General features: G+C 45.9%; 1 protein-coding gene across 12 annotated transcripts in view; it reads right to left on the reverse strand.

Annotated features, from left to right (window-relative positions):
• Pde10a (phosphodiesterase 10A) overlaps nt 1-24535 on the reverse strand; it is a 452326-nt gene that overhangs the window by 187029 nt on the left and 240762 nt on the right. For 3 of the 12 annotated variants that reach the window (XR_005491608.2, XM_039089147.2, XM_063272580.1), the window contains exons 2-3: nt 3624-4050; nt 502-3530 (exon numbers count right to left, since the gene is read on the reverse strand). The exons of 7 other annotated variants lie outside the window; for them this stretch is intronic. Coding sequence is in view for 4 of the 5 variants with exons in the window: in XM_039089147.2 (XP_038945075.1) it covers nt 502-1411 (910 nt within the window). In the remaining variant the exon portion in view is untranslated. Of the gene's footprint in view, nt 1-501; nt 3531-3623; nt 4051-24535 lie in introns of those variants that run through there. 2 more of the 12 variants (XM_039089154.2, NM_022236.2) reach the window with 2 other exon arrangements.

Raw genomic sequence — 24535 nt, forward strand, 5'->3', positions numbered from 1 at the left:
GGACCCCCAGGGGAAGAAAGCATATATACTCCAGCCAAGTGGTCACAGACTGGAGAGAAATGTGGAGTAATCAGTGACAAACTTGATGGTCTAAATCATGAGCCGGGTCAGTGTGGCCAGGGACAGCTCTAAGGAAGCAGGTTAGTTTCTAAACCTCTGGCTCCGGCTCCGACACCCTCCGGGTCAAGCTTCCTCTGCGCGCACGCGGGGCTTGGGAAAGCCCGGTGTCCCTACGCGGATGGGCGGTCCCGAACGCCCCAGAGGTGCCACCAGCTTCCTGAGACCCACTGGCCAATATCCGTCAGGTACACACACACACACACACACACACACACACACACACACACACACACACACACACTGCAGACTACCCACCACCACAGCAGCTCCCTCCCAACCCCATGATCCGAGCCCCGGTTCGTTCCCACCAAGCGAGAAAACCGCCCGGGCCACGGGGAACATGGGGCCGGGCCACGGGGAACATGGGGCCGGGCCACTTACTGGGGCTGAGGAAACACTCGGTCAGCCTTCGGAAGCAACTCGCATTGTTAGAGGGTCCATCTTCCATGTCGGAGCCGAAGAGCAGCGGCCAGGCAGTGGCAAGGGGGAGGGCGGTGCCTCGGGGCCGCCACGGAGTTCGGCCACCGGCCGCAGAGCCGGGGCCGAGGCCAGGGCAGCCCCCGCCGGCACCCGGAAAACCCAAGGAGTCCGCGCGGTGTGCGCCCGGGTGTAAGGGGAGCCGCGGCGGTGGAGGTGGCCGGGGCCCGGAGCGGGCTGGGAGCAGCAAGCCTTGGATCGCAGGCGAAAGGAAGAGCCGCCACCGCCCGCCGCTGCCACCGCTGCTGCCACCGCCGCTGCGGTGACTACTGCCTGGGGGGACGCTCAAGGGATCTGCCTCTTGTCCTCCTCCTCCGCCGCCAGCATCGCCGCCACCGCCTCCTCCTCCTCCTCCAGCCGCCGCTGCTCCCTCCCTTCTCGGGAGACGCTCTGGGAGGTGGAAGGCAGATGAGGAGGGGACAAGAGGGGGAGGGGGTAGGGGGGGCGGCGGCCAGAAGTACCAGGAAGATGAAAAGGAGGAGGAGGGAACAGGGGAGGAGAAGGCGAGCGCCCAAGGAGCACGGGCCGCCACCCAGCCGCAGCCTCCGGCGCTGAGAACTGAGAGGGCGCCGGGGCCCCCAGCGGGGCTGGCGTGGCCTGCGGGAGACAGGGACCGGGACAGGGGCGGGGGCGCCGCTAGCTCCTCCCGGCCGCAGCCGAGCAGCTCCCGGGCCAAGCTCAGGCCCACAGCACTCCGCCCGCTGGCCGCGCCGCGCCGGGGTTCCAGACGGACTTGACCACGGCCGGGCTCGTCCCCAACCTCCGGCAGCGGGGCCTGGGGGCGGGGAGCGAGCCGCTCCTCCGGGCTGGCCATGGCCCTCCTCCCCAGCCTGCTAGGGGGGCAGGCGGGAGGGCGCGGCGGCCGGGACTCGGCGGGCTCCGCCCCCGCAGCACCGGCCCTCCCCGCGACGCGGCCCAGGCTCTGGTCCGGTCTGCCTCTTGGGTCTCTGGTGCCTCTCCGGCCGGGGGTTCACATCGTGTTCCCTTTGGGATTCACGAGGACCCCGGGCGGGGAGAAGAGTCCCGATCGCCGCGCCCGGGTGCGGGCTGGTACGCAGGATCCGCGTCCTTCCCGGCCCCGCAAGGGGCTGCCGGGACGCTGCCTGCGGGCGTGGCGTGGTGTGTGCGCGCTCCGGAGCAAGAGCCTCGGCGGCTGCTCCGGAGCAGCGGAGAAAAGCGCCGCAGTGCCGCTGCCCGTGGAGGCGGCGGCGGTGGCGGCGGCAGAAGACGCCCACTGGCGGAGCAGGCGCTCCCGGAGCCGCCACCGCCCGCGCCCACGTTGCGCGTCCACCCGGACTCGGGCCCCGCCGCATCAGGTCCCAGCACCCTGACACTCTGTGCGTGGTGTATGCCCCTGGCCGGCCAATCTCACTGGAGGTGGCACATCTGGATCTGGCGTTCCAGATGCTAAACCCACAGCCTAGCCTCTGTTCCAGCTGTGTGCAAACCACATCCGCCTGTGGGCGGGTGACCTGAACCACGGAATCCTCTCTCTAGTCCAGCAGTATCAACAGAGTAGGCTTTTGGCCAGAGTTCCTGGAGGGGGATTCAAATTTGGACATTTAGCAAGTTTAAAATCGAGGCAGTATTCCCATTAGAATGTCTCAAAAGGCTGTTCATTCCGGGACTGCCTTGCCAATACCCACTTTAAAAGGAACTCTACATCAGCCCAATTTGTCCTGGTGGGTCCGGAAGATAGAAGGAGCAAACTAGGGTTCGAACACGAAATATAAAGAGTTCATCACTTTACAATACAAAGACCATCTGTCACTAGTGGCTTACTTAGGCCCCCTATTCCTTCAGCAGCCTGGAGTCCCCACCGCTGCTGTAGAAAAAAAACTGGCGCAATGGGCGCTGTGAACAGAAACTTCGGAGTTGGGAGAAGCTGACAGGCGGAGGAGTGCAGGTGCCGGTGTTGGCAATCCTGCTGACTCCCCTCAGGGACCATCTCTGCACACCCGGTTTGAGTGTCCCCGGCAGTGCCTCGGTTGCCTCTAGTTGGACAGTCAGTGTCGGAAAGAGCAACAGCCATTGCACCTAAACTCATGTTGCAGTGCAGCGGCTTGGCTGATCCAGGGTTGGGACTCCAGGCATGCGACCTGCCAGGAATGCCAGGGACAGTTTCTCGTCATCACAGTTTTCCGTTTTATTCAGATGTTTTTCATGATTTTGGTTCGCAGAGAATTCCACATTCTTCTGCAATACGCTCTTTCCCCGACTCCCTTCTCTTGATTCCAACCCCTTAAGGCTGGAAAAGGAACAGTCACAGTTGCACGGAATTGACCAAGTGGCATCCCGGGGACATGGTGCTTTCGGTGTCCTCTTTAAAGTTCCTGGCTTTTGGCAACTCTGAGACAGACGGTCTCAGACTGTAGCACGATAGCGGAGGAGCTGGCCAGTGCACCTTACCATGGGATTCCCTGTGTTTGCTGCACAAGAATCAGTTCTAGGATTCTTACCTTGGGGATCAAGAGTGCCTTTTCATCCCCCAACCCCTGACTCCAATGAAGAAAAAAATATAGACAGGAGTAGAGCCACCAGGTCTCCATCTGCAGCCTAGGGCTCGCATCTTCTGCAGCCGCACAGAGAGGATCCTTGCTCACTTGGCTGGGCGCGAGTTCCCGGTTCGCGAGACAGGATGCTCCTGCAAAGGGATTTCTCCTGCACGGAATAACCGTTCATTCTTTAGAAGGCAAAAGTTTCTCCTTGCCGCTTAAGGCTTATCGGTTGTAGGTTTTTGAGGGATTGAAACGACTTTCTAGGCACTCAAAAATTTACTTCTAGATGGATATAAGCCGCTTTGGAGCCGCAGGAGGCGGGTAGTCTTTGTTAGAGCAAGAAGCAAACTCTCTCGTTAACCCTTTTCCAGAGTCCATCTTCTTCCTATTTGCCATCATTTTCCTCCCGTTGCTTGCTGGAAATGAGTCCATATCCTGGACAAATAACAAAGTCAGAAAGTGTAACGACTGGAAAGGAACGCGGGAAAGAGGAATAAAACGACAATTACATTTTGATCGTCCCCCTACCTCCCTTAACATTGGCATCCTCCGCTGTTCTTTTAAGTCTTCTAGGCACTTGGCCACTTATGTTTGGAACACAGAGCCAAAGATCCCCGTCTTGGCTGTCCCGTTTCCCTTGCCTCTGCATTTCTCTGCCGATCACACCAGAAAGCAGAGAAGACTGGGTTGCTGGACTTTGTCATTTCAAATCCCTTGTGAATAAACGCCTCACTGAGCCTCCAGGAGTGTTACAGTGGTATTCTTAAACTTGGCCAGGTAGTTACTGTTGGAATGGCATCGGCTTGTAGCTCAATCTGACCGCAACTGTGGGTGTTAGGGGTACTGGCAAAAGTAATCCGGTATATGAACTGTCTCAACGGTCTTGGTTAAAATGATTCTCCTCACCTCAGGTGAACTGTCAGCACAGCTTGCTGGAGTTGAGAACTAAAATAAACTAAAAGACAGTAGTTAGAGGTTAGCAGCAGCAGACACAGGATTATGAGGACCACACCAGCACCCTTGGGGAGCACCTACACAGACACAGGTGCAGCATTGACTTTCACCTAAGCTCCCAGAGACTGCTACTTTGTACCCATGTTTTAGTGTTGTTTGCCTAAACACTCACCCATACAGAAGATAGTAACTGCCTGCTTATTACTTAATTTGTATTATATGCTCTTATATAGGATTCAAGAGAGAGCCTAAAGAATGTGGAAATAATTATTTTCTTTGAAAACATATAACTTTTATCTGGCTAATAGCTAACATGATTAAGATTTGATAAACATTTTGGTAGACCTACAGGTCTTGTGTTTTGTTTTGTTTTGGGTTTTGTTTTGTTTTGTTTTGTTTGGTGTTTTGTTTGGTTTTGTTTTTTATTCCTGTAGTTTTATATATTTTCCAGAAGGCGGGGGACTATTTTTCTCTTTTTAAATGCTGACATCCTAACTTTACTGATACATGAAAAGCAAAGTTAATTAAATGCTAAACTGACCTTTTCAAACAGACAAGGTCTATATATTCTCTTAAAGCCCCCTTCTCTTTGCCTTGATTCTAACTTTAGAAACTTACTTGCAGCACAGAGACAGACTCTCATAAGCTGGTAGCTGTTGCTGTCACTGAAACTCAGAGCATTTAACTGCTGTCTATCAGCCCAGGTTATTTCCCTTCCGTGTTTCAACAAGATAATTCGTCCACTGCCTAGTGTGGTCAATGTGGGGTTTATCTTCCCAGTCCTCACCCAGGATCTCCTAAGCCCACATGTTCTTTCAGAGCTGAGTGGAACTCTGAGTGACCTGGATATTTCCTTCAGTTTCTCTCACCCTTAGCCCACAGTTTTGTTTCTGGCACATCTCAAGAAAGTTACTGCCTCTGTGATTGATAATGACAATCCCATTTGAAACAGCCTAACACTGGGAGAACTGCTATTCCATAGCATTTATCAAATGACAGGTAGACAGACAGACAGACAGACAGACAGACAGACAGACAGACATTCCTTTGCCTGTTAACTGCTAAAAGCTTACAAATTTCTATTATTGGTAATGTTAACAAACATTGCCTAAGGTGAGAGTTGTATTTTTATAGTACTGTCATAGACAAGCCCAAGAGGGGGGAAACTGGGATATTATAATTCTAGTAAGAAAAATTCTATTGAAGTCAAGACTGGGTTGGGGAATTTTTTTACAAAACAAAAGTGCTGATAAAAATAACTTCTTCACTTACCTATAAATTTCTATCTCACCAACCAAATTACTTTAGAAATTTAAATATTTGTTATTAGACAAGTTTTAATTTTGTTATTTTATATGATAAAACAAAGAGCTAGTAGAGTTTACATTATTCTTTCCTTAATGAACATCAGAATACTCTCTGGTTATTTCCGTTTTGATTTGTTACAATATGAATGATCCGCAAAAATCTCAAGAGTCCATGCCTTCTGGGCAGAGGGAGATAGATAGATAGATAGATAGATAGATAGATAGATATAGATAGATAGATATAGATATAGATATAGATATAGATATAGATATAGATATAGATAGATATAGATAGATATAGATAGATATAGATAGATATAGATAGATATAGATAGATATAGATAGATATAGATAGATATAGATATATTTCTTGACAAAAATAGGGCGTAAGCAGAAACCTTTTATCAGTCAAAACTGTAATGTTTAATTCCCCCATCACAAAAAGCTGTGCAAAATTGCTGTGAGCGTTGAGTCCCCAGAGCACTGGGGCTAGGAAGTTCTGCTGAGGTTCTACAGAAATGGGTCCTCGGCTCTTGGGATAACCATGTTAACTGTTAACAACACGCCAATACGACCCTGATGTGCAACCACAAAGATCCACGTTTCAAAGTTCTGCCTTTAAGCAGTACCAAATCCCCTTAGAAACCCATTCACTGATAGGATAGTGAACTGTTTCTTAGTGCTCAAGGCCACATAGAACTTGGAACACAGCCAGAAGCTCTGTTTAAATAACCAACAGTGTCACCAAACTTCTGCAAATAAGATACAATGATTTCATTGAAAAGCAAAGAGAACATTGTGTCTCCAAAAAATCTTGGTAATAAATGGTGAAATAACCCTCCCAGAGATATGAAGGCCAGTTTCCCACAGCACAGTGGGAAGCCACCATGGGAGACACTAGGGATTCACTGCACAGCCTGTAGGGTCCGTCCTGAACCCTGGGAGCCAGTGAGTATTCAGGTACTACAAAGAGAGAGTGTCCAGGATGTCTCTGAACCTATGCTCATGACTAAGAGCTCTATGCAAGATGTCATGTTATATGTGTTCTCTCTACTTGCTGCTTGGGAATCTTCTTGCCAATGTTTTTATTTAACTTTTAAAGAAACATTTGTCTACTTATCTATGTATTGTGCATCATCACAGGTTCATGGGCACGCTGAGGGTAGGGGTCTGTATGCCATGCAAATGTGGATAAAGGTCAGGAAAGAACTTCCTGGGTCTCCGGGATGGAATCAGGTCCCTATGGTGGCATGCACCTTCATTGGCTGAGCCATCATCTTGACTTATAGGTTCACTTTTAACTGTCAAACTTTTATTCTAAACCTCAACAAGTGTCTTTGGGATCTGAGGCCCCTATAAGAGAAAAGAAACTCTGCTGGACTTGGCAGCTTGGCCTTAAAAACTGTCTGAATGGTTCCTTCCTCTAGAATTGATTCCTTTCTGGTCTTCTCAAAAGCAAGCAAGGCACGGCTCAGGGCACAGGTGGGCATGCCAATCACAGGTGGGCAACCACAGGTGGGCGTGCCAATCACAGGTGGGTAATCACAGGTGGTCATGCCAATCACAGGTGGGTGTGCCAATCACAGGTGGGTAATCACAGGTGGTCTTGCCAATCACAGGTGGGTGTTCCAATTCTTGTCTCATCTGAACCAGAATTAGATGGGCATTCAAGGGTGTAGGGCCGCAGCAGAGTTTAGGTGAACTATTCTGATGTGGAACCTGGCATAGGAAGACCGCAGGAGAGAGCCATACTCTTTGTGTCTGAGCTATCTTATTTAAAATGTCAGAAGGGTAATGGAGGTGGGGGAGAGGGAAGGAGGGGGAGAGATAGAGTCAGAATAAAGTAGAGAGAGGGGGGAGAGTGGGGGGAAGGGGGAAAGAAGAAGAGAGAGACAGAGAGAGGCAGAGTCAAGGAGAAAGTGGGTGGAGAGGGAGGGAGAGGGAGAGACAGAGTAAAGGAGAGAAAGGGGGAGGGAGAGAGAGGGAAAGACGGATGATGAAGGAAAGGAGGGAAAAGAGACAGAGACAAAGAGAGGAGGAAGGGATGAAGGGATGAGGAGGGACTGAGAGGAGAAAGACAGAGAAGGAGAGAGAAAGAGGGAGGGAGGGAGAGAGAGAGAGAGAGAGAGAGAGAGAGAGAGAGAGAGAGAACACTTAGCAGGGTACCAGAAGATGGGCTGCATTAGAACAGTGTCCAAGCTACTCTCTCAAGTGTCTGGACATTAGGTTTTGAGACCTTTTCCTAGACCACAGTCTATTAAAGTGTAGGGCCCCATATAGACTTGAGTAACTGAATGTGGGGCTTCTGAACACTCAACCACCAAACAGGCACTCAAAACCAAATGTGTGGTTGGGGATTTAGCTCAGTGGTAGAGCGCTTGCCTAGCAAGCGCAAGGGCCTGGGTTCGGTCCCCAGCTCCGGAAAAAAAGAAAAAACAAAACAAAACAAAACAAAACCAAATGTGTAATGGCTCTGAGGTATTCCTGGTGACACTAGCCATGCTGCATCTCACCTCGGCCTTCGTCCAGACACCATGGGCACTTCGCACTGAACATGCCTAAGTATGGTGCGGTGCCAGCAAAGGCTGCTGAGAAGGCTTGGCCAGGCTTAGCGATCATTGCATGATGCAAACTGCATGGTCTTCACTCGACATCAGGTTTTCCCACTCTGAAGGAGGCATAATGGTTTCCTTTTGCAAATGCAGCCTTTGGATACTCCACTATTCCCTCTTCAGCATACGTAGCAACCAGTCTAACCTTGGAGTAGATTGCTTTTGAGGGCTGGATTTCTAAAGTTGCTGCTGGAGTTGCTGACTTGAGTTTTGCCAAAAATTCTGAAATGTATTTTGGCTTGGGAGCAGGACAGAGTTTTCAACTGTTGAATTGCCCTAAAACACAAACCTTCTGCTGTTTTCTGCAATATTCTTATAGGATGTGGCAATTATATATGTCCAAAATATATTGACCAAGTGTGAAAACCACTGAGGATAGTCTGTGCCCTGTAATGACAAATATTAAAAGCTAAGCTCTTAAAAGATTCATTGTGTGAAATTAAGCTTGTTTATCTTATTATCACATAAGTTTGTTTTAACCTTTAATAAATGGTAAATTTATATGAATACTAAAGAATTATTTTAAAATAATTTAAAATTATTTTTTCAGTAACTATTTTATTTTACCCTAATTTATATATCAGTGTACCTGGGGGTCACATGACCTGGGGTCTCTGTTGTAGGAGTAGGACAAGAGGAGAGTGGGAGAATGTCTGTTTTGATCAAAATACATTATATACGAGTATGAATTTTTCAAAGAAAAATAAAAGTTATTTGAAGATTTCTCATGTGAAGAGCCTCCACACTGATAAGGTTTAAAACCCAGAGTTTAAACCGTGTATGTAAAAACCATCCCTCGCCTTCCACAGGAGCAGCAACCTATCATGAAGAATACGCACAATTTCATACATTACATCGTTCAAAATGATTTCCAGTAAGAAAAACCATTGGCTCACAAAACCACAAAAGGTTGGGCTTGTTTTTTGGACTTCGCTCTCTCTGTGATGGAAAACTGAAGAAGCCTCAACTCTCTCAGGCCTGCGGCGGGGGTGGGGGATGGGGGCACAGTATTGAGGCTACGTGATGTATCTTCCATGAGTCCCTGGTTCCGGATGGGAGTTCATAACGTTTTGGTCATGTTTTCCTCTCTGCTGTAGTTATCAGCAAGGTGATGTGAACCTCCTCCCTCGCTCTAGGATTGGCTTTCCACGCTCCAGATGCTCCCAACACTGGATGCATGGGGCAGTAATTTGATCAGGATTTCAAAGACTTCCACAGAGATAGCCCCTGACTACTGCTGGAGAGTCAAGGCTGTCTCTTGAGTTTAAATGGCTGACACTTGACAAACTCTATGTCTCCAGTCCCATCATGACTGACTGGTGTCACGGAATCTTGACGTATTTCTCCCTCTGCCTCCAACACCCTGATCCTGGAAGGGACCACCATTGGATGTTTGCAGTGGTTTCTACCCAAAAGCTCTGTGCTTCTAGCACATGACTGCTCTATGCCTGGGTGTTCAAAATAACCCAAATTGAGGACACTTGCCCCCTTAACCAGCCACCACTGCAGTGGTTTTTAATTATTTATATTTAGAAATGTATGATAAAACATATGAAAATGTGTACTACTTGAAAAGATACCAAAAACGTCAGATGTCATTAGAAATATCCATGATAAGTCCTAATTTTACTTCGTGCTTGTTTTTAAGGCATTCACTACTGTAACCCGAGAAGCTCAAGGGTGAAGGTCGTCACAGTGCAAACAAGGCTAATTCTGTCGTCACAGAAGTCTACACCAAGGCTAGGACTGCACTGAGCTGTTTGTTGGCTTTGCTTCCCATATCCTGTCTGTCACTTTTAAAGGATCCGCCTGGTCTAAGCCCAAGCCTGGAGTTTGTGGTCTAGACGTGTAAAAAAGGACAGATCCGATGCCTTTGCTCAACTAGTCCACTCAGCAGGAAGCCAAAAATTAGCCCTGTCACACATTGCTGGTTAAGATGGCTACCAGAGGACTGGAGATGGTTCCACATGAGCAAATATTTTCCACATTCTGGGTAGACTCTGCATCCTCTCCTTCCCTCTGGGTCTCTGATCCTTCAGTGGGTATCTTGACTCGAGGATCTCTGCTTTGTTGCCCATAAACAGACATAAACATATACGCTTCTTAGCCTGAGTCACCAAAAAACGCATTTAAGCAAGACACAGGAAGCACGGTGTGGCTTGGAGACAATTCTATCATAGTTACCAATTAGCCGTGGCTGCTTTTTCCATCTGTAATACAAAGACCTTACACAGGGCACTAAGCAACACAGGAGACATTACCACCTCAGAGTCACCTCAAATGACACCTCTAGGCAGCCTCTGCAAAGGTATAGGCTGTGTGTGCATTCAGAACAATCCCCCTACTTTGTGGGAAAAGAAATAGAAAGCAGTAATTAAGACCAAGTCAAAAAAAATATTGTGATTGTTGTCTGACTCCCTTACATGATTGACAATCAAGTTTTGATACAATCGCCTTGATGGGAATCTTAACATTTCCTATAATTACTTTCCTGTTTTGACCTTGGAATCCTCTAGAAGCAGTCCACTGTTCATTGGACAGCTCATCAGTCTGCACATAAAAGAGGAGGCTGGGGATGTCTGGGGCCTATGGAATACCGTACTTTCTATGAAGATTACACTGGGAATAAATGCACTGAAGCAAAAATGGAGTTCCTGAGGCAGGACGACCTGCGAATGGATAATGTGGTCACATCTCACCATCTGAGGGAGAATTCACTTATGTTCCCTTCTGGCTGCCAAGTATGTCAGTCCACCACCGTTCACATCTGTTGAATATTTGGAGTCTAATGAAGGTCTTTAATAAATCTACTGCCCAGGGTTGTCTGATCCATCCTTCAAACCCCACTGAGCTGTTGAAAAACTGATTTTATAGGTTTTCAATGCACACACGACAAGTCGCCCTTTTGGGAGACAAGAAGTTCACCATTTTAAATAAATGCCATTTTTTTTAAGTATGGTGAAATACACATTAACAGAAAATGCATGGCTTTAACTATTTTTATGTATACGGAACTGCGACATTAAACACATTCATCTGATGGTCCATCTCCCAAGATGCTTCTCATTTCCAAACTCCAACTCCATACCGCTAAACACTACCCACACCCCAAGTCCAGAGGCACCCTTACGTCCCACACTGGTAGTCCAGGACAGCAAGGTGCCACAGGGGTGTCTAACAGCAATAGGAAATAAAGGCAGGTGGACACGTGGGGGACAGCAGCAGAGGACGTTTTCAGGAAAGGACTTAACACTATCGTCTTTGCAAAGGGGAGAGCTAATGTGTGTCAACTGCATTGGGAGACCAGATGAGACCATATGAGTCCGAACCAGCCGCAGTGGGGACTAGGAGAATTCAGTAGCCAAGGAGTACACATCCAGGGAGTTCCTGCTGTCCTTTCTGCTTTTTAACCCTTCTGAGAACTGATCCCTGAAAGCCTTCTGTCTGCGGGTGTTCATAGGATGTCATGTAGGGTTTGAACCACACAAGTCCTGTGCTGCATTTAAATCAGAGCACAAAGGCAGCACCTAAAACATGTGCATGCGTTGTTCTTTGTGCTGACATCTGAGAGCTTTGCTTCGAGGTTTTTTTCCTGTTTTTTTCTGTTTTGTTTTGTTTTTCAGAATCAAGAGTTTATTATGAAAGCAAGCAGTCTGCTTTCTTATAAACACCATCTCCAGGTCAGCAAAGGGAAAGAAACTCTCTTAAGTTTTGCTTTGTTTTAACTTTGCCTTATTTTTTGCAGCCCTCTTTCCCTACGACCAGTAACCTTGAGGACTGTTATGTTTTAGGGGTATGGAGAGGCCACAACTCCATTAGACACCACAAAATGATGACTCATTGGGGACCCACTTAATGTCCAACAACCATTGACACACATCCTCCTGGACTAATCACCCAGGAGGGAAAACAGATGGTTCGTCTGTCAGCTTCCTGTTGGCCCATTCCTCTCTCAATCTCTGTCTGTCTGTCTGTCTGTCCCCTCCTCTCTCTGATTGTCATTCTGACTATTCCAGAGACCTGATTGCTTCACCCTTGTAACCCCCATGCTAGCTTGTAGAGGGAAATGGGGAATCAAGGACTCAAGATTCATTTTGCAGACTTTTATGTGCACCAATAGAAATCTGATGTGTCTATCAACTGCACAGGACATATCAGGACTTCTATGTCTATTATTTTTCTTCCAATTGAGTTTCAATAATCCTAAATCCTTGTGCTTATTAAGGCAATATCACCTTGGAAGAGCTTCAGCAAAGAAGTTCTTTCCACATAAAAGCAAGATTATACATGAAATACCCTATTAAATGTGAGCAGAACCATATGTGGCATTAAGTTCTACCCCATCTGTTTCACTCAAACTTTATTTCTTAAGTAACCATAAAATACAGGTGACATCTCTGTGTTGTTGTTGTTTGTTTGTTTGTTTTTAATCAGGTTTAAATAAACAAAACAAAAGCAAGTTTTCCAAGGAAATCCAAGATCAAAGAAGGCAGCCCTGGGATTCTCTAAATCTTCCTGTGACTCTGAAAACTTTCTGCTTTTTAAAAGACTTCCACGAGGTTTATCGTCAACCCTCTAAGTGCACAGGGTCTGCATCATTCTGCATGTCTTGTTAGTCACAGTCTAAAGCCACCTCTTCTTAAGTGACCAAAGTTCTTAAATATATTTCAGTACCCCCTCCCAATGCCAGGAGTTGCCACTCTTAACTGGATACTAAAGAAAACCCCTTCTTCTGTGTCAGGATGTTAAATAGGGTCCCTGCAAGGCCCTGCCACCCATAGTGACAAAGCACAAAGCAGCTCCACACACATCACAGAGTTCTCATGTCTCACCCGGGGAATCACAATGAAACTGGGAAAGAAACAGAAATCCAGAGAATATGGATATTTAGACAGGCAAAGAAGAGCTAAAGGGAGAGAGGAAAGGACACATTAAGAGAGGGTACTACAACGGATAGAGGGCTTATATCCAAAATATACAAAGAACTCAAGAAGTTAGACCGCAGGGAGACAAAGAACCCTATTAAAAATGGGGTTCAGAGTTAAACAAAGAATTCACAGCTGAGGAATGCCGAATGGCTGAGAAACACCTAAAGAAATGTTCAACATCTTTAGTCATAAGGGAAATGCAAATCAAAACAACCCTGAGATTTCACCTCATACCAGTGAGAATGGCTAAGATCAAAAACTCAGGTGACAGCAAATGCTGGGGAGGATGTGGAGAAAGAGGAACACTCTTCCATTGTTGGTGGGATTGCAGACTGTTACAACCATTCTGGAAATCAGTCTGGAGGTTCCTCAGAAAATTGGACATTGAATTACCTGAGGACTCAGCTATATCTCTCTTGGGCATATACCCAAAAGATGCCCCAACATATAACAAAGACACATGCTCCACTATGTTCATAGCAGTCTTATTTATAATAGCCAGAAGCTGGAAAGAACCCAGATGCCCTTCAACAGAGGAATGGATACAGAAAATGTGGTACATCTACACAATGAATACTACTCCACTATCAAAAACAATAACTTTATGAAATTCATAGGCAAATGGATGGAACTGGAAAATACCATCCTGAGTGAGGTAACCCAATCACAGAAAAACATACATGGTATGCACTCATTGATAAGTGGCTATTAGCCCAAATGCTTGAATTACCCTAGATGCACAGAACACATGAAACTCAAGAAGGATGACCAAAATTCGAATGCTTCACTCCTTCTTTAAAAGGGGAACAAGAATACCCTTGGCAGGGAAGAGAGAGGCAAAGATTAAAACAGAGACTGAAGGAACACCCATTCAGAGCCTGCCCCACATGTGGCCCATACATATACAGCCACCCAATTAGACAAGATGGATGAAGCAAAGAAGAGCAGGCAGACAGGAGCCAGATGTGGATCTCTCCTGAGAGACACAGCAAGAATACAGCAAACACAGAGGCGAATGCCAGCAGCAAACCACTGAACTGAGAATAGGACCCCCGTTGAAGGAATCAGAGAAAGGACTGGAAGAGCTTGAAGGGGCTCGAGACCCCATATGAACAACAATGTCAAGCAACTAGAGCTTCCAGGGACTAAGCCACTACCTAAAGACTATACATGGACTGATCCTGGGCTCCAACCTCATAGGTAGCAATGAATATCCTAGTAAGAGCACCAGTGGAAGGGGAAGCCCTGGGTCCTGCCAAGACTGAACCCCCAGTGAACGAGATTATTGGGGGGAGGGCGGCAATGGGGAGAGGATGGGGAGGGAAAGCCCAAATAGAAGGGAAGGGGGAAGGGCTAGGGGGATGTTGGCCTGGAAACTGGGAAAGGGAATAACAATTGAAATGTAAATAAGAAATACTCAAGTTAATAAAGATAAGAGAGAGAGAGAGAGAGAGAGAGAGAGAGAGAGAGAGAGAGAAGGTACTGCAGAGTCCCAGCTTGTTTCACATCCAGATTTAGAGGTGCACAGAGCAGTATAACATTATCTGTCTGTCTGTCTGTCTGTCTGTCTCTTACACACACGCACACACACACACACACACACAGGGTGCTAGAGATTGGACCCAGGCCCATGCTAGCTAAATAGGCTTCTAGTACTGAGCGATCCCCAGCCGTCTTTTCTAGTTTGTTTTGCTTTGTTTGCTTTGATGCAGTCGGAGCCCTTCTCCATCTTTGTCCTATAGGATTGAGGCTATTTCTACCCAAACATCAAGTTGTGCTGGTGGGAGAACCCACAGCTTCATAATTAAATATTCTCCATTTCACATGTTCTAGATTTCTTTTTGAGATGTCTTTTTATCTATGTATTCCTGGCTGCCCTGGGGAATTTACTATATAGATAAGGCTGACTTCAAACTCATAGAGATATGTATATGTATATATATATATATGTAATATATATATATAATTTTAATGTGTTAACAGATCTTAATTTCCCAGTAGGTGTGAATATATCGGATATGTTACTCTGGCATTTTATTTTATTTTTGGATTAAATAAAATATGTTTAGAAATTGTCTAATGTCAAATATTGTAAACAAGCATTTTGGGTGCCAGCGCGTGTGGTCGCACTGCACACGTTCTGGTAGGGAGGAGCCCCTCCTCTGACTCATAGGCATGCGAGGGAACCTGTTCTACACACGCAGAGCTACACTACCCAGGCTCACAACAACTGCTTTCCCACCGCAGAGCACGGCACAACATAACATCTTGAAAGCCGTGTAGTCCATATTTAGAAGGGAAGGTAGAGTAATATTTACATCTTCCCACTGTGAAGATTACATAAGATTATGTGTGTAAAACTGCTCCCTAGCTCCATAAGCACCTAGTAAATAGAAATATTACAAAAAAAAAAAAAGATTTTAAAACCAGGCATGGTGGCACACCGTGAGAGTTTGAGACCAGCCTAGACTATTCAGGGAGGAGCAGGAAAAAGGTCGGAGAGGAAGAAAGGAAAAGGGAGAGGAAGAAGAAGACAGAGCAGAAGCAGTTTGTCTCTGCCTTCAAATTGGGGCTGGCCTTGCCCTTGAGGCTCCACCCCATCCTTCCTGCCCTGGCCTGTGACCTCAGCTTCCAAGCTTCCTTGGGATAAAGTTGATGCTGTGGGTTCAGACCTGCACATTATGGAAGCCAGCTGGCCAGAGCCTGGCACAAGAACCGTGCTCAGTGACTGTGGTGTGCTATGTCTATGAGGACTGTGGCAGGAAACAGCTAAGCCTGGCCCATGGCTTCGGCTAATGAGCCTGTAACTAAAGTCATTATCCTTGAATCCCTGCACACACCAAACAACAGCCAGTGAGCTGTTCTTCACAAGGATGGATGCTCCGGCATCTCTGAGTACAGGGCTTGGTGGGCCAGAAGCAGAATGCAGGCATACACAATAAAGACCTCACAGCTCTCCTACAGAGGACAGTGACCCATTGTCAAGGTGTAAGCTCTTCTAGTAGCCCCAGAGAGATGCGACAGTCACCTTTAGCAGTCTGCTTTCCTCCTTCCTGACTTAGGGGTCAAAGACTTCCCATGTGCTGCTGGCATGGGAAGATGAAGATTTGAACCTTCAAGCCAGTCAGCTTCAGTAAAGGCCCATGATCCTCCATCATGTATGAGGGCCACATCCTATGAGGTCCAGCTTAACAGTGACAATGGACTAAAGAGGAAACCTGCTTTGTGAAGCCTGCATGTGCATGCGTAGCCTCCACGTTTCTCTGGAGCACCAGGCTTTCCTTCATGGTCTGAAGACTTCAAGCTTGACAGATCAACCATGTGAGTCTTTTTTCTGATATTCTATGTTCATGTGCATGTACATGTGGGAATATATATGCTGGCATACATTGTATTTGCTTATGTATATATAAGTTCAGTCCATTGTCATCTCTGCAGGAAGCATGACAGAGTCCATGTAGTCATGGCACTGGGGAAGGAGCTGGCATTCTACATCTTGATCTACAGAGAACCAGGAGACTCTCTCCTCCATACTGGGCAGAGGTTAAGCATAGGCCCTCAAAGCCACTCCCACATAGTCATACTTCCTCCAACAAGGCCATGCACCCTCTAATAATGCCACACCTCCTAAGTGTCACTTTCCATGGTCCAAACATATTCAGACTACCACATATATAAACATGTTCATAAATGTACATGTATATTTACATATGTAAATGGGTACACATACATTCTTTTCCACATACATAAATGTTTCTGCATGCATGTTTCTGCATGTACACACATCTGGAAGAGTGTTTACACAACACACACACACACACACACACACACACAGGTTCTGATTCACAAGAGAACAAGAGACCCCCACCTGGTCTATCTCCTTAGAATTCCACCACCTTTGTTTCCAGATTCTTTTCTTATGGATTCTTGAAGAAACATTCTCTGCTATAATTATACCTTGATATTTTCCTTTTAAAATTTAGGCTAGACGTGGGAAGGCTGAAGTCCACATTACCATTTCATTGAATCCAGAATAAAATTATTAGAAGTGCCCCTTCTGTTACACCTGTGTAGAAATAGCTTTCTCTGTGTGACACTCTCTCTGCCAACTGTCCCAGCCTATGTCTTAGGCAGCACTGTCTCCAACTCTCTTCTAGACAGCAGCCCTCCACCACCCACACAACGCGTTCTCCCTCCCACCTCTTTGTGCTAACAGGTTCTGTACATTAGCTCTTACCAAAAAGAAAAAAAGAAAACCTCCTTTGAATGGCGAATTGGCACTCACATTCTCTCACGTCCATGGAGGAAATCCTCACCTAGCAACATCCACCACATCAACCGCAAGAGCCTCAGCTTGCTTTATCCAGAGAGACTTGAGACCTCCAGACATTTCCAGACTCTGGTCAAGGAGTGTATGGCTAAATGGTGGTAGGAGAATGGGAGATGGACAGGGTGGTGGTGGGGGCAGAGTCTCTATGCTCCATTCCATTCTGGTGTTCCAGAGGATGCTACAGAAACACATTCTGCATGGCAGACGCTTTAAGATGAAGCCCAGTGGTCAGTTTAGGCTCCATGCTCATCTATCAGGATAAAGGCCACCATGTGAATCCTCGGTCTCCCTTCAGTGAAGGTCCTCGGGTACACAGTAGACCTCTCATCTGCATACAGGTAAGAGTTAAACCAGGCAGATAATCTGTTAACATCCAGGTAAACCTGATTCTTATCTTGACACTCTATTACATGATTGCTTTCTCTTCTATCAGAAAAACAAAACAAACAAGCAAACAGACAAAAACCACACAGCCTCCGAGTTGATGCACAGAAGTTGAGAAGGACCTTCTTCCACTCTCCTGCAAAGCCTAGGGAATATTCTGTCCACAAGGCAAGCCCCAGGCTGCCTGAGCTTGTGGAGGGAAGCAATGAAGGGAATGCTCAACAGAGTGCTTCACCATGTGGGAAACGATGTGTGGTAATCTGATTTTCAGGTCCCTGTGCTGAGTTGAAATGGCATTACTCTATGGTTTAGCCTTACACATAGCAAAGCATCCTTTAAGAGACAGATAGTGTGGGTCCCGCTAGATTTGCAGAGAGAGAAGTCTGGAAGTTTGCATTTTAGGAATACTCACCATCGTCTGGTTACCATGGATACGAAACATGGAACAGATGTTGCTGTTGAGAACTGTAGGGTATCTGTGATGAATACTATTGGGTACTCATACTGAGTACTATGGAATACTGTGATGTCTACGACTGGGTACTTGTGTGCACATGTGGTGGGCAACTCTGAGTATTATCACAGTACCCATGGTGGGTATGTGAGGTACTGATGTGTGTCTGTGATAGATATTGTTGAGTACTGTGGATACCACAATGAATAGCATTAAGTAGTGTCAGGTGTCCATGTAGGGTATCCTTGGGTACAGTTAGGTATCTTAGTGGGACTGAGATAGAGAAAAATAAGAAGAATCTTGGGCTTTCAGATTTTTTTTCCTTAAGGAACACAAAATCAAACTAGGGAGATATAAGAACTCCTAAGCAAGGAATTTCATCTCTAAATTTTTGAAAGAAATTAGCCAGAAAGGATTTAAGGTCATATACAACATTTTACCAGTTCTAAAATTTAAACAAAATGTTGCCAGAAAAGGGAAAAGAAACATCAGCAGGAAGCTATAGCAATTTCCTCTGAGAACACAAAGGAAAAATTATTCTCCCTATTTTTCCTGAAGGCAAATGTCCAGTTGAACATGGGGTGCTTTCTCCCAAGACAGTCATTTCTCAGGGACAAAAAGAAAAATAATGGACTCTTATTTTCATAAATTGACCTTGAACTTGAGTCATAAGTCTACAGACAATTTCTACCACTGTGTAAACACAAAGATACTTCCTCCAAAAAGTCCACATTACTTTCCACCCCAGCGGGTCTATTTTCTCTATACAGTTTAGGTGAGTGACTTAGGGAAAAATGCTGCCTTGGGCTCACATCCTGGCATTGCTATGGAGCCTGTAATTCTGCAGGCTCTTAGACTACTCTGTAAATTGCATACTCAAAGGTCTCAGGTGGAATGCCCAAGACTTTCCTACTGGCACAGCATAAGCCAACTTCTGGATCTCTTCGCACACTTGTTTGCAGTATGTGTGTGTTTGGAGACATGTATTTGCATGGGTGTAGGTGCACATGGCACACACATGCATGTACGTGTGTGTGCACACATGTGTACGTGTGTTTGCACAAGTGTGGGTGTACATGGTGGGCATGTGCATGTGGAAGGCAGAAAATGACCTTGGGTATCTTCTTAGATTGCTCTCTACTATGTACTGAGGCAGGGTCTTGAACTGAGACTAGACCTTACTGAGTCTTCTAATCTAGATATTCAGGTTGCCCTGCTAGTTGAGGTGAAGGTCTCTTGTTTCCACTTCCTGGGTACTGAGATGACAGGCGAGCTGCCATTCCTAGCAATATGACTTTTATGTGGGTGCTAGAGATCTAAACTGTGGTTGCCTTGCCTTATGCCCAGGTCCCTGGATTTCTTCTTTGGTGCAAGCTGGCACTGAGAGTGCTATGAAGGTACCAGTTAACATTACCCAGCATGCCTATATGGTGAGTGGAAGAGTCTATTTGGTTAAATCAGTTTTCTAGCTTGTGAATATAGACATTTACCCTAGGTATTACACACACACACATACACACACACACACACACACACACAAAGAGAGAGAGAGAGAGAGAGAGAGAGAGAGAGAGAGAGAGAGAGAGAGAGAGAGAGACTTTCAGGATGATGGCTGTGGAAGGATGAAAATAGATCCATGACTCTAACTCTGCATAAAACTCAACTCCAGATTGATCAAGGTCCTCAAGATAAGGCCAGATACATTGAATCCAATAGAAGAGAAAGTAGGGGATAGTCTTGAACTCATTGGCACAGGAAAGACTTTCTGAACAGAGTATTAATAGCACAGACATTAGGAATGACAGTTATTAAGTGGGACTTCATGAAACTGAAAACCTGTATGGCAAAGAACACTATCATTCAAATAAACTGGCAGCCAATGGAATGGAGAAAATCTTTACCAATTAATTTACATCTAATAAAGGGTTAGTATCTAGAATATATAAAGAACTACAAAAACCACTGGGCATGAAGAGAAAAAAATAACTAAATAAAAGATGGGATGCAGAACCAAACAGAGTTCTCAAAAAGAGGCAATACAAATGGCTGAGAAGCATTTAAATAAATGTTCAACCTCCTTAGCCTTTGTAGAAATGCAAATTAAAACTCCCTGGAGATTTCCTCTTACAATGGCCAAGATTAACAAAACAAATGGCAGGACATTTACCCCAATGAGACCAGAGGAGGGAGGTGGGGGGTGAGGGGAGTGGGGAGATGGGAGGTGAGGGGTGGGTGGGTAAAGAGCACACTTATTTATCACGATGGGGAGTGCAAAATTTTACAGCTAGTGTGAAAATCAATGTGACAGTTCTTCAGAAATCTGGAAGTCGATCTACCTCAAGATCCAGCTACACACCTCTCAGGCATACATCCGATGGACTCTGTATTCTGCTTCATAGATACTTGCTTGTCCAGATTTACCTGCTGATCTATTCATTGTACACGCCAAGTCATTGGAAACGCCAATATATTGATCAATTGATGAATGAATAATGAAATATGGCGCATTTATAAAACAGAATAATATCCAGCTCCTAAAAAACAAAATTTGCAGATCAGTGCCTCACCCAGTGCTTGTTAGAGAAGCAGCTTTTGCAGCAAGTGGAGATTACAACTTGACAGGATGCAGAGAGTGGGCAACTTTGGAGCTCTCAGCCCTAAATGGGATGTCTTCATTAAACCCCACCCTCAAGGCTGAGGAATCTAGGTGGATGAGGAGGCAGAACATTTGTAAGAGTCAGGGCTGACAGTGACTTCCAGACACAACAGGACTGGTACACATATGAACCTACAGACTGTGACGACATGTACAAGATCCTCACACGTTCAAACCAGAAGGGGTCCTACCACAGAGAGGAGGAAGTGGGCATAGGGTCTGTCTTAGTTAGGGTTTCACTGCTGAGAAACAGCCACCATGACCAAGGCAACTCTTATAAGCACAACATTTAATTGGGACTGGCTTACAGGTTCGTAGTTGTAGTCCATTATCAACATGGTAGAAAACACAGCAGCATCAGGGTAGGTACAGTGCTGGAGGAGCTAAGAGTTCTACATCTTCATCTGAAAGCTGCTGGGTAAAGATTGGCTTTCATGTGGTTAGGATGAGGGTCCCATTGCCCACCCCCACAGTGACACACTTTCTCTAACAAGGCCATACCTCCTAATAGTACCACTCCTTGGGCCAAACATATTCAAAGCATCACAGGCTCTTACCCTTAACCAAGAACCTCTCTGCAATTGATAAATGCTGACAAAGGGAGAAAGAGTTTTCTCCAATGGAGTCTCACTGGGTATAAACTACATGTCAGGGCAGGCCCCACATGCCTGGGAGTAGTCAGCCACACAAAACAACCTCTGTGGCTTCTTTGTGAGCTTTTTGTTTTATTTTGGCATACGGTTTTGTTTGTCTGTTGACATTGCTGTTTGATTTGAGTTTTGTGGTTTGTTTTCAAAGAGAGAATGTAAAGGTGGGTGGATAGAAGTGTGGGGAAAATGTGGAAGGAGTTTGGGGAGGGGAAAACATGATCAAACTATATTGTATTAAAGAAGAAATTTAAAGTTTCCCCTTATATAGTTCAATGGTTGCAGACTGTCTGGAATCCCAGTATTTGGGAGACTGGGACAGGGAATATCTGGAGCGACTCAGAGGGGCTACATCAATGAGTTCTGGGTCCAGAGAGAGACAAGCCTCAGTATGTAAAGTAGTGTATAGTCAAGGAAGAGACGCATGTCAACTTTGAGCTCCCATGCATAAAAACCTACTGGAACACACACATGTATCCAGATGCATGTACTCATGTGTGCGCACTACACATACACACATGCAAAATAGAGAAACTTTTAAAGGAAAAGTACAAAGATGCATTCTTTGGTGTTGACACCAATCTGAATAATTATCTACAAAAAAAATATGTATTATGACCGAGAGCATTTTTCACTAAAGTGATGGATCACAATCATTGGGAGGTATTGTTTCTGTTTGTTTGTTTTGTGTGTGTGTGTGTGTGTGTGTGTGTGTGTCTGTGTGTGTGTGCGCGCGCGCGCGCGCGCCAGGGATTAGAATTCAGGTCCTTGTATAGTACGTTGGATACTTTACTGCCTGAGCCATCTCCTAGGTCGTGGATGACTTCTCAAATGCAGGTTCCCACCCTCTGCAATTCTGATTGTTGGATTGGGGCTGAGATTCTGGTTCTCAACAGACTCCCAGTTTATTCTGAAGCCCTGAGTCATCATGAGGTCACAACTTCCTTGAGGCCACCAGGGAATCCACAGTTACTGTATAGATTGGATTTTTCTTTTTCCTTCTAAGAAAAATCTGGCATCTAAATAGAATGTTGTGAAGTGCACTGTCTACTTCCCAAGCATCAGTTCCAACCTGTAGAGTCCCCAAGATTGCGTCCCTAACGAGCGAGTTTCACAGGCTCCCTCCTTGTCTGCTTGTAGGTGAGCAGCTGGAGGTTATGGGACACTCGAAAAAGGTCACCAACTGGACCAACTGGATAATGAAATGGACACTTGTATTAATGGCAATGAGTATACTGTTCCCAAATCATGTATCATCATCGAAGCAGGTGTGAGAACAGTGGATGAAAGTGTGTATTTCGTATAGCTGCGATGAAATCCCTCCACCCTCCTTGCTCTAGCTTTGACCTATTTTCTACACATCTACTGAAGAAGCCAGATGTCCTTACTGTTGTAGTTGAGCAATCATGTCTGCCTCGCATTTTTGTGCCAAAGTGCTGACAGTGCATCTGACGGTGTGAGGAAAGGGTACCTAGGAAATGAGTAGGTCAAGAAGGCAGAGCCCTGTGAATGAAAGAATACCCAGAGGTCCCCAGGGGATCCTTACACCTTCTGCCATGTAGGGACACACTGAAAAGTTCTATCACTGGATGGTGGCTCTCACCATGCACCAATCTGCTGGCAGTTGATCTAGGACACAGGAGGCCCCAAGTATGAGACACAAACTTCCCTTCTTCGAAAACCTAGCTTAGGGTATTTTGTTATGGTGGCTGGGATGAACTCTGTCATCCGCATACCTTGTTGACTGCAGACGTGATCATCAACAACAAAGGCCTGGCACCCAGTTGCTCAGCTTGATGTGTATCCCCTTCAGGTCTAGACTGAGAGTCTCTCTATTCTCCCCTTATGGAGATCTGATCCACAATTCTCTTAAAACTCATGTCCTTGGTAAGGCATCCTTAGACCACGTCTCTAGCATTCGCTGATCAGCCCTGCATTCTCTGTGACTCACTAGCATGTGCTTTGCCTTGCTCTCTTCTCCTGCCAGGATCCGTGAGGGCAGTGGCGTTTGCACTTCGCTCGCTGATACACCCTAGTTGCAGGACATTCTGACACATGCAGAAGGGCACATGTCTAATGTAGACAAGTCTGGCCTGACACACAGAATAGAAGATCATGAAATACCAGGCTTTGGTTCAAAAATCATGATGTCATCTAACACCAATTTTAAATATTGTCTAACCCATTTGACATTCCTCTGCTTCTTTATCAAAAAGAAATTTTCCAGATGACTCTAAGAATTTGACATTTACTTGGGGAGCAGAGCAGAGAAGCTCTCTGTGCCTCAGTAATGTAAATGAAGGCTGCTGATTACCTTTTGCATGGTGTATGGACTCAAGTCTCCACTAAGCTGTCTGTGCTCCATGTGGCTGGGATCTACGGAAACACAGCCTAGATATGAAGGCTAAGGGTCTCCAAGAGGCTTGTTACATAGATAAATACGTGCTTTCCAGAGCTTCTAAAATATCTGCTTATTGACTCAGGCAGCCTCAGGAGATGGGGACCAGACACAGAGGCACGTCAAGATGAGAACTTGCTCCTGCTGCAGTGGGTAATTGACAGGCCCTGGCTATAGATTCCACAGCTTATGCCTGGACCACTGCCCCAGGCCAGTATGTAATACAACCGAGACAGACTGTGGGATGTGAGGTCACCCTGGAAACTGAATATAATCCACAGGGGTCATCTGCCACCAGATGTTCTCTTTTTTGAAAATGGGACTTTGAGAAACCGACTCCGATTCTGTGTCTTTCTTCGCAGATGCACTTTTATGGAAATAAAGGGCCTCATCTTACTTGAGAGTGGAAAGAAAAGAGGCAAAGAGCATCATTTCCTTGGTCTCAAGAGAAAGGCTCGCATGTTTCTAGGAAGCATGGGCAGGAATGGAATGGTAGGGACAGCTAACAGAAGAAGCATCAAGGAAAGTAGTGGAAATACAGAGAATTCTCTAGACACAAAATGAAGCCAAGAAGACCAGCAGAGACTGGATGGTCATACAGGGACATGGATACAAACATGTGTGCAGTATGTATGCATACATGAGTATGTGCATGTGTATGTGCTCTTGTCCATCTGAGGACGAGCAAGTGTATATGTGTGTGAGTGTGTGCATGTATGTGTGTATGTAAAATGTGTTCATGTGTGTATGAGTACAGGCAGACATGTACC

The sequence above is a fragment of the Rattus norvegicus genome, chromosome 1 (genome assembly GCF_036323735.1).
Source record: "Rattus norvegicus strain BN/NHsdMcwi chromosome 1, GRCr8, whole genome shotgun sequence".
In the NCBI taxonomy this organism is placed as follows: Eukaryota; Metazoa; Chordata; class Mammalia; order Rodentia; family Muridae; genus Rattus; species Rattus norvegicus.